This window comes from Etheostoma spectabile, chromosome 3, assembly GCF_008692095.1.
Source record: "Etheostoma spectabile isolate EspeVRDwgs_2016 chromosome 3, UIUC_Espe_1.0, whole genome shotgun sequence".
Lineage (NCBI taxonomy): Eukaryota > Metazoa > Chordata > Actinopteri > Perciformes > Percidae > Etheostoma > Etheostoma spectabile.
The window spans coordinates 27,162,410-27,173,362 of NC_045735.1; the positions used below are offsets into that span (position 1 = coordinate 27,162,410).

Genomic DNA, 10,953 nt, shown 5'->3' on the forward strand with positions numbered 1-10,953 from the left:
AAAAGAGTAAAAAAATCTGTTCGCCAATGGGTGGGATTCTAGAGAAATACCTGGCCTGCTGATCAGTTTAATGATAGTTTTTGTTCCAAAGTTATTAGAAATACACTGGGTGTGTTTCTACCTTTTAAAGCCTGGAAGCTTAAATCCAAGCAAAGCTGCTGTTGTCATAATATGAGAGACACAATTGTTAAGATGTGCTGTCTGTGTTGTTCTCACAGTTCAGGAACTTCAAGATTATTTACCGACGCTATGCTGGTCTATACTTCTGTATTTGTGTGGACGTGACTGATAACAACTTGGCATACCTCGAGGGAATCCATAACTTTGTAGAGGTAACCGACACACACAACACATTCTGTATGGACTTAATAAGCAAACTATGGTGATTTACTTGTCATGGTCTGATTGTTTTCAGGATTGTCTGTTAATGATTTCCTTAAAAGATTCCCCCTCCTCTGTCTTGCAGATCCTTAATATCAAACCTGCATTCTTGTGGGTAGTATGGACTGCAGCGTATTATCTAAATAGCTGGGATAAATGGCACATCAAGTTTAATCTTCAACAGAATATTGATTATCAAATGGTTGCAAAGACGACAAATGAGTCACAGTTTAGCATGACATTCTATTTCAGTACAAATTCATAGAATCAAATTAATTTTACAGTGTGCCCCGGGTGTGTCTTTATTGACCCGGAGCAGTGTTAGATAATGCTAGGTCAAGTTATGCTGGAAATAAGCCGTCAGCAATAAAATAACAAATTGATCCCTAATTACAAACCGAGTCTGAGAGCAAATGACAAACATTGAAATGACTATGGCAATGATTTAGGAGCTAATACTTTTTATAATGTGCAAGCATTTTTGGTCTGATAAAAACTTTGCAGTTTCTTAATGTCTGTGCCAGCTACTGTATGACCTCATTTGGCACCGCTGGCCCCTGACAGGGCTCAAGTGGGCCCTTGAAGTGCTACTGCAGCAAAAACCGCAAACTAAATGCATTTCAGTATTTTCTGCTACTCATTATTACAAATGTTGCTTGACAGCAGATCTACCAATAATTAAATCAGATTTTGGTATTTTACAAGTACTAGATTTTGCTTAATTAAAACTGTTTTCTAAAAGTCTGTTCATGTCAATAAACCAAGATTAGTCATAGTATATTTCATTTTGAAAGCTTCAGTATTTCTGTTCATTAATAAAACTACTGAAAGTGTAAATATAGATTAATCAGATAGTAAACTGGTCAAGCTACTTTCACAAGTAGGCACGTATATTCAAGGAGAATATCTTTTTTTAACAATTTATTATCTTGTATTAAACATTTATAACAAACAAACAAATTAAAGTTGGATGGCATGTAACAAAGGTCCTGGCCCATATTCTTACACAGGACATTTTATTTATTTCCTTAGGGAACTAAGTCACAAAGCTGTATATGCGGATTTGTAGGAACATCAGGACAAAAGACCTATGACAAAGTGCTGGACACATTTTAATAAGGCATATTTTAGACGTAGTGGAAACCATAAAGTAGATGCTACTACTGTGTCCCCTTTTATTTTTGCACTAATGCATCAGATCAAGACTATTACCATCCATCTTTGTCTTCTCACAATTGACTATTTGTTTCGCCTGGCTAATACTTGATAAAATTAAAGGTTTGATTATTTTACTCTTGCTCTCTTTACTTTAAGGTGCTGAATGAGTATTTCCACAACGTGTGTGAATTGGACCTCGTCTTCAACTTCTACAAGGTAAGGACATTGCAAGGTTTTCTTGATTTGTGATATTTCGAAATAATTGTAATCTCAGGCAGATGCTTTTATAAGACATTTTTACAAGACATTTATATAATATTTACACCCTTAGCAGTTATTCCGTATTAATTTAAATCCGCTTAATGAGGGATGGATACTTTTGACAGACCGAAGTGAATCTCAAGCACCTCTGAACTCCACAACTGCTGCTTGTGTTCTTACTAATTGCTTTTTGTGTCTTAACATCCTCCCACGTGCTTAACGCGTAACACTCAGAAAATGACAAATAAGACAGTGTAAGGGATGGAAGTCCAATTTCATCCGCTCTGGACTGCTGCTCTTAGGACAAAATGATTTTACAAGCTCAGCCACTCACGTCTGTCAGGTATGTGGGATTTAGTCAGTCAGCGGTTATTTTTACACGGCGATGGCAGGGCTGTGGAGTCGAGTAATGACCAAGGCTTAGATGACTTGTCAGCATAAAGAACCGTGTAAGAAAGAAGCTAATGTCTCTTTGGTTTCCAGTCCAACTATATGTGCTTTGTGGTATTTTTAGTCCTATTATCCGGAATCCTTTCCGCCCTCTAATGCACTTTGTCTCCCCTTTTTTAAGGTGTACACGGTGGTGGACGAGATGTTCCTGGCGGGAGAGATCAGGGAGACCAGTCAGACCAAGGTCCTTAAGCAGCTCCTCATGCTCCAGTCGCTGGAGTAGAAAGCAGACGGCCATCCTTCCTACCACCCCACTAATCTGCTGCCCTGGTACCTACAGACCTACTTCCTGTTCCCATCACTTCTGGAATTCATCTTCCTGCCTCTACGGAGCAGACTTCACTTCTCACAGAACTTCTGGAGGGGGTGTTTTTAGACATGGAAAAAATACACAATATTGTTTACATATGGATATATAAAATTGACGTTCAGTTAACCTGTTTGTCACAACAGTCTATATGTTGCAATATTCTGTTTGCTACTTCTAATGAAGTCTCCCAGTATTAAAAGGCTGTACATTTCAACATTTCATCGTGTTAACATAACATATACCGCCTTAGTTACAATCAACTTCATATTCGGTTTAGTTTTTTCTAAGCCAGAGGCTGCAGAAATGAGTTATTTCCTGAAGTACCCAGTTAGTCTTGGCATTATCTCTCTGTGAGGTGTGGAAACACTGATGTGGATCCACCAGTGAGACGCCGCCCTCCTCCTTTCCTCCCTTCATTAACCTCAACGTAATGGCACTACTGTAACTAACAAGCACCATGAATGAAGAGTAACCGCCTTCAACGACTTAGCAGCCATTTCTATAAATCCCTGTAAAAAAAGACCTTGCCAGTGATGGCCCTCTGCTCATTTTGGATCTGGGTCACAGTGCAAGCAAACTACAACTAGAAAGCCCTTTAGAGCAATTGACCCAGCACGGAAAGTTCATAATTGAATGGAGTGTACTTGGGACGAGTGCCAATTTGACGGCGTGTTATGGCAACCTGTGCTGTGTCAGACATCCTCATGGCTGATGATGGTAAACAAGTGTCCGGTTATGTTAGCTCAGATTGCTACACCTCTGGATGATCATTTTTATTGCATTTCAAATGATCTAGATTTGAAGAAATCATTTACATCAAATGGTGCTTGTTGGTCACACTTAAAAACACTTAATACACAAATGCACTCAGACGGGGAAAAAAAAAAAAAATACCTGGACGTAGATAGTATATTTTACATAAAGCAGTACTGTGAAGTTTGCTTCGTATGGCGTGTACATACAGTGTATCTTGCGTATGTTGAATATTGTGAAATTAATACATGCATTCCAGAATGAGTGGTTCTTGGTCTGAGGAGTATTTACTTGTGTAAGATCCATAAATGCCATTGCGTAAAATAAATTGGCTTTTAAATTCCTCCTTCAAGCCTTATGAACTTTGAGGATAAAAAAAATCCACTTATTAATTTCCATTTGCTGAACTTTAATGATTATGAAATGACTTGTTATACTCTAATTTTATCCATATCTAGTCACAAAGGTGGTGTCAAATGTCACTGTTGAGCTTTGTTTTTTAAATGATTGGCAATTGTGAAATATGTACTGCTTCCCTTTTTGTCCACCTGTGTGTTTGTTGATGGAAGATGTGTTTGTATGTAGTACTGTCTCCCAATTTAACAACCCACATTAATACGTCCCATTAAATGTAAATAAAATAAAGTGATACATGAATATCAACCGTTTCTGCTTCTAATGGTTTAACCTCTATGAAAAGGGTAATTTATTAAAATTAGAATGACGTTCTCCCATCAAGACCTATGGCTTAAAATACGTGAATTTCTTAAAAATGATGGTAATAAATACTCTCCCAGCTTCCAGTAGTCTTTAACACAGGAAATTGAGATTTCTCTATCCAATATTTTAGCACCATCTAGTGGTAAACCATCAGTGAACCACAGCAAATGATGCAATTCGATTATGAGGTCATCCTGACGGCCTATCTAGAATCAATAAATCAGTCAATATATCCACTCCAGCTCTATTAAACCACTCTAGCCGTTGCTCCATCGACCCAAGAACATAAATCCAGACAATTGGACACAGAGGGCATTTACTCTTCATCTTATGAGTCCTTAGATATCCTAACCTCACCCTGACTGCCTCTGATAGAAATGACTCCACTGAAGAATGACATGAGGAAAATGAATCACGTACATGGAGTCCATTGTTAAAATGTCAGGCTCTGTTAGAACAGCTGCCTATACGCCTGATGTGTAATAAGTTATTGCCCATAGGAGAGTTGAAAAAAATAAAAGTAAGATTTACCTATATTGAGGATTAGATGTGCTTTCACTCCCTCGGGCAACAAACTGAGCTCTTTAGCAGGAACCTATAGTCACTTTGAGACAACACACAGATAATGTAATATAACATTAACATCCAGGAGACATGTGAAGAGGATTAACTGAAAAAACAAGCAGTTTACTGGGAATTGCATATTCATTACAATCAATGAGCAACACTCACCCTAAATAGACAAAATCTTATTTACAGTATAGGTTACTTGAGATGTACAGTAGTATGTTGGGTTGACTATATGACATTAATTACCAAGCAACAACTGAGTTGAATTGTGTTGAACACATGATTGAATCTAGAAAAAAAATGATGCTTTTATGGCTCTCTATTTTGATGACTGCTTCTTATGAACTGTACAATAAACAGACGAATGCAAGCTGAATCTGGTTCAACGGCATTCAACCATTTAAAAAAAGACCTGATAACTGAATGTAAATGACAACTTGTTAACATAAGTGATCAGGATTGCTGCCGACATTCTCCTACAGCTCAGGAAGTGTTACATATTTCATCACTACCTCCACGTCAGCAATGAACAAACAACCCCCCCGACAGCAGCAGTCGTCACTGCTGCAGCAGCCTTATGTCGCGTCAGCGGAAACAAGGAAATCAAATTAAGAATCTCAGTTGTTATTCAGTAAGAAATGATAACATCTACAATTGAAATCTTTATTACAGTATACTGTTCAAGTAAAATAAAATGTACAATTCTATAGTTGCAGCATATATAAACAGAACAAAACATAAAAATTCAAAAGTAAAAGTGCACTTGCAGAAGTAGACAAACTATCACACAATGCCAATATTTTATGAAAACTAATAAAACCTTTGACCATCTGTCCCTTGATATCTTTACTATCGCATGTTTGCACACCATCTTTTTCCGTTCAGTGTGCTGGCTCGTCTAAAACGCACATGGTCCGTATGGGAGGACATGTGCCGACACTGGAGGAGAAGATGTGGGGAATAAGTTTGTTTTGCTCTCAGTGGTCCAGACAGAAGCAGTGCCTTTGACTCAACAGTGGGGCGGGATGTTTTTTTACTTATTAACTCGCAACTTCGTTCTCCTGCCGCCGCACCACAAGAGGAAACCACGCTCTAGTGGAAATTCCCTGATTCTCTGTGGGGGCTACACAGGGTCAGTCCTAAGGAGAAAACATCTGGGTCGGCTAACTCAAAAGACATCTTGTAGCTGTAGAGCTGCTTGATAAGGCGATGTGAAAACTACCTCAAAAAAAAAAAAAAGGTTAAAAACAGCATCCTGACTTTTATCAAGGCGCACTTACAACCTTGCTTGATTAAACAGTGTCAAGCCTCTATGAGATAACGGAGTGGGCAGCATGAAAGTTTCCCCAAACGTGGCACTGAGCAAACCTACTGTGGCTTCCTGTGACGTGCCTTACACAGAATGTGCAGTGAGAATTAAAAGGAGGTCAAAAACAAAAAGGGAGAAAAAGCCCAGCAGGACGAGTCAAAGGCATTGTTAGTTTTGCAAAGATTGATGACCCTGTCTTAACTTTACACTGCGATACGACCAGAGACACGGCGACTTTAACACAGGCTGAGTCCGATGATGCAGACTTTGGGAACTTTGAAAAATAAAGAGCAAAATCTCTTTTTTGTGTGCTTTAAACCTGACCCACAGGCTCATCTAGGCTCATCCCTTTGACTGTTTAGAGACATGGTGACGAGGAATAATTTACTGTAGCTCCACAATATCAAGTATATTACTAAGGCCAACACTCATAATGTCATAATAGTGCATTGGAGTGTGAAGCCAAAAATTAAAATGACTCAACGTAACACACATCTCAGCGTGGAAAAAATCTCATCAGCTGCTTGTATTTGGATATGGAAGAATTGTCTGTATTTGGTTTTATATGTGTGTGTGTATGTATATATATATATATATATATATATATATATATATATATTATTATATATATATAGAACTCTGTTCATGTTGACTTCATTTAGCCTCAAAGAGGATATTTTACCATTTGGACTGTTTATCAATTACTCACTATGAATGACAGGCTGAATTTAAAGTACAGTTAAGTCAAATAATGAATGATAATAAAAAGCTTGCCTTTATGAATAAATTTATATCCTGATAAGTTGAACAATCATTACGCACAAAATAGTTTACCAATAACAATAATTTACAAACAATGATGTGCAAACATAGAAAGCATACAGGTGTTATTAAAATCAAAATGAAAAGCTCTGAGATTAAACAATAGGGCAGCCCATGGACACAACCCTCGACTCGTCCCTGTCTGGTAAGTCGCTGAGAAAAAGGTGAAGACTCCTCTTCTTTATGATCCCAGCGTGTTATCTCTGAGGGGTGTCCCTGCCCAGACACAGGGGCAAAGCACCCCCCTCAGGTTAGAAGTACAGAGTCTTACCAGAGGTCAGGGGTCAGGGGTTGCAGCGATCTCCATGACCACTTATCCTGGTGATCCAAGGTGTGTGAGACTGCAGAGAGAAGAGTCCCACACACCAAAAAACACCTGGAGCCGGAAGAGAGAACGGAGACAGGGAAAGTGATCACGGACATGTTTTTCGTGTGTGTGTGTTGAGAGAGAGAGAGAGAGAGAGAGAGAGAGAGAGAGAGAGAGAGAGAGATAGAGAGAGAGAATAGAGAGAGAGAGAGAGAGAGAGAGAGAGAGAGAGAGAGAGAGAGAGAGAGAGAGAGAGAGAGAGAGAGAGGAGTAAAGTTTCTTATTTAAAGTACCACCAGCCTGAGTTGATGACATGCCACTGACCTGTAGAGGGCGTCCTGTCTGTGTGGGCCTGTGGGCTGAGGAGAGGGCGGGGCCCCGATCCCTAGCAATTACACTGCTGCTTATTCTGTGTGGTGGTGCCTCTCGGCTGCCGCAGCTGCCTCAACGAAGCGTCTCCATACTGGATACCTGAACCCATCCTCTCCGGGTCCAACTCGCCTTTGTAATGAACAATAATGAGAAATGTCAGCGATGCAGACACACCGGTATACATAGTAAGCCTAGAGGCAGATCCACAGGGCTTCATGCACTCAAGCACAGAGGTCATAACACGTGATAAATGGAGCCGTATACCTGAATCTATCTTGTTGAGGATGATGCGAGCGCACTTCAGGAAACCCTCCTCGACATTCTCCCCTGTCAGAGCACTGGTCTCCAGGAATATCAGCTCTACATAGGGATCCAATCACAAAAAGAAGCACACATTCAAGGTGGAGGAAAAAAGGAACGTGTGAAAAAGAGAGAGGGAAACTAAAATTAGGATGGGGGTGGCAAAAATGTTGGAAAAGTAAGCGTAACAATGAATACAGACAAAAAGGCAATACAAATAACAGGAGATAGAGACTTGAAAAGTGAGCTAATCAGTTACCATTCTCCTGAGCAAAGCGCGACGCTTCCAGGAAGGTCACCTCTCGGTCTGTTTCAAGGTCTTTCTTGTTGCCACACAGGATAATAACAATGTTGGGACTCGCCAGAGTCCGTGCATCTGTCAGCCAGTTGGTTAGGGCATTGTATGTCTCCCGACTGGAAGACAGGACAGGACAGGACACACGGTCACATAATGTGACACAATGGTTTATTCTAAGGTGTGAAAGATTAACATGTTAAGCTCAAATGATTTGCAGTGTCTGCATCACCTCAAGGGTCCAAGAAACATACCCATTGCCCGTTGATTGCAATATTTGGGATTTCAAATGAGAGCTTAAATTTAACTCGGGTCCAATTGGACATTGTTGCCTTTACATCACTTCTTGCCCGTCGTAGGATGTTATTGGTTTGGACGTCCGCTACCCCACCAGCGGTGGCCGCATGGTTAAGTGATGTTTTATTTTTTTCTTAAACTAGAAAAAGTCAAACTCACATTGAAAGGTTCCGTCCAGAAATGTACTTACTTTACTTACTTTAAAATGGCAACCCTTTGTGACATATTTTGACTATAGTAGTATTTTGAAGTACTGCCTGAAGTATGACTTTTTTTATTGTTATTTTACTTGTACTTGTTTTGTAAGTATGTTTAATGTAATTTTGATGCATAGCTGGTGAGAATGTACATTAATATCATTTAATTTAAACAATTTTTTTTTGTATTTATTTATTTATTATTGGTGGTGGTGTGAACGCCAAGAGTGGTATGGGAAGGGTGGGTGAGGGTAATTTTGTTCCTGTTTATTAAAAAAGAAAAACTGAAAGGAAATGTATTGTTTGACATATGTAACCTGTATTGTGCAATTCCTTCAGTATAAAAAAAAGAAACATACATTTTGTACATTTGGTCCTTTAATGTACTTTACTTTGTGTTGCAAATAATGCATTCACAATTGAATTTCATTTAAAAAAAATGTTATGTACTTCTATCTTAAAATATGCATGTATAACTTTCCCTGCACAAATAGCAGCCTTTATATATGAAAACTTACTAGCTGCAGGTTATTTCCATTCAAGGCCAAAATACTTTCTACCAGCTACCCAGATTGTAAGCTGCAGTGTGTCAGATATATCACAAGGACCATATCTTCAAAGGGTGACTGTATGCAAAACATGAAGTGAAGGATCGTTGTTAGAGGGCGCCAACACCTTTTTATTAAATAAAATGTGTCTAACTTGCCAAACCAATCAAAATGTTAAATGTCTGCGTGGATTTGTGCTTACCTCCTGCCCTCATACCATTCAGGGAAAGTTACCAAGTGACTAGTTAGTTAAATAAGTATCAACCCTATGGCGTCTGAAACTAGTCTGAGTCTGAGTCTGTTTCCCTGCTCAGCTCACTAGATTAATGATTACATAGTCGGTCTGTTGGGCGGTGAAGATAGTCAAAGGACTTTCATGGAAACTTCTGTGGGTTGATGCCACTGCTCACCATGGAGACAGGACCCTGGTGTCCATGGTAACATTAGGCCAGTGAGGTGAGCAGAAGGGTGTGGGTCAGCAGAATGATGTTTAACAGCTGCTTTCACAAAACAGCCAAAGACTGACGTCACTCCTCATCCACACGCAGCTGCAATCTGATTAACATTCTCTCTTTTTTTGTGTCCATCATCCTGCTAACCTTTTCACCTGGGAGAAGTGATAAATGTCTCCATCTCCCACTCACACCCTTGTTTTTCATCTGCTTCTCCTCCCGCAACCCCCCTGCAGTTTCTCTGTATATTACACCTCCTGTTACTCTGCGCTCCATCTCTCCCTCCACAAAAGCCCACAAACTATTACATTCCTGTCTCTCTGCATTACTGTCCTCACTCCATCTTGATTTCACAACCCCTCTATCGCTACACAAAGCTTATGAAATACAAGCCTGTGTGAGTGGGTTCTGGTCTTCATATTTCACTGTGTAGTACATAGTCATCTAATTGTCTAATTGCACAATTTCTGGAGGTAGTACAAACACACTATAGTGTTTTTTTTGCTTTTACACCTCCCAGACTGAAAACAACAATAAAAAGGTGCTCATACAAATAAAGTTATTATTAATTATTTGTAAATGTTCATTCTGTTAGACAAATTTGCAGTATAAGTAAATTGTGGAAAGGTAGAAGGACGGTAAGTGCAGGGATTGTTTTACCTGGTAATATCATAGACGAGAAGCGCGCCAGCTGCTCCTCTGTAGTAGCTGCGTGTAACAGAACTGTGGAGGGACGGCAGAAAAAAAGAAGAATGTATTCACAGTATCAATATCAGCTGGTGAAAGTTGGCTGGGGAAGGTTAATAAGGAACTGCCTCTTGCTTTTAACTACTATACTATAACTATATTTTAGTCAAACACTTTTTTATTAGTCCAATGGAGCCGCTCAGAGACTGGGACATCTCCACATGCGATTGTGGGTAACCGTTTGAAACTGGATGTTGCCCAGAGACAGCATGCCTGCTCAGTAATTCATGTTAACCTTGTATTTCTAAAAATGTTTGACAAACCCGGAGCAGGAAATATTGTAGACCGTTACCGGAATCGCTCCTGCCCAGCAGTGTCCCAGATCTGCAGTTTGACCGTCTTTCCACCAACATTGACCACTCTGGAACCAAACTCCACGCCGATGGTGTGGTTGGAGTCCTGTTTAACTGCAACAGGAATGAAAAGGGACGAGGTAGAGTGAAAAAGGGCGAAAACATTGAGGTAATAGCACAGCAGAACAACTAACTTCTGCATGGTTGTGCCACCATGGTTTCTGTTGGTTTTTTCCTGGCATGTGCTGCTTAAAGAGAAGCCAATGTAGAGACAACACTTTAAACTCCACTCCCAAAATCTTACCTCTAATCTATAATATGATGGTGTGTTGAAAAGACTTAATCTGTTGTTATCTTCCAACGCCTCACAACCACATTAGAAACACAGGGACACTGTTAACCCCCCCCCCC

The 10,953-nt window shown here is 39.7% G+C and overlaps 2 protein-coding genes across 3 annotated transcripts in view; one reads left to right on the forward strand and one right to left on the reverse strand.

Annotated features, from left to right (window-relative positions):
• Positions 1-10,953, forward strand: part of ap2s1 (adaptor related protein complex 2 subunit sigma 1) — a 14,476-nt gene that overhangs the window by 1,178 nt on the left and 2,345 nt on the right. The window contains exons 3-5 of one of the 2 annotated variants that reach the window (XR_004329383.1): positions 219-332; positions 1,696-1,755; positions 2,372-2,616. Coding sequence is in view for 1 of the 2 variants with exons in the window: in XM_032508456.1 (XP_032364347.1) it covers positions 219-332; positions 1,696-1,755; positions 2,372-2,473 (276 nt within the window). In the remaining variant the exon portion in view is untranslated. Of the gene's footprint in view, positions 1-218; positions 333-1,695; positions 1,756-2,371; positions 3,971-10,953 lie in introns of those variants that run through there. The other variant, XM_032508456.1, reaches the window with a different exon arrangement.
• rab4b (RAB4B, member RAS oncogene family) overlaps positions 4,691-10,953 on the reverse strand; it is a 12,129-nt gene continuing 5,866 nt past the window's right edge. The window contains exons 3-8 of the mRNA XM_032508447.1: positions 10,542-10,656; positions 10,163-10,225; positions 7,973-8,127; positions 7,678-7,773; positions 7,366-7,542; positions 4,691-7,110 (exon numbers count right to left, since the gene is read on the reverse strand). Coding sequence (XP_032364338.1) covers positions 7,427-7,542; positions 7,678-7,773; positions 7,973-8,127; positions 10,163-10,225; positions 10,542-10,656 — 545 coding nt within the window. The 3' untranslated portion in view covers positions 4,691-7,110; positions 7,366-7,426. The remainder of the gene's footprint in view (positions 7,111-7,365; positions 7,543-7,677; positions 7,774-7,972; positions 8,128-10,162; positions 10,226-10,541; positions 10,657-10,953) is intronic.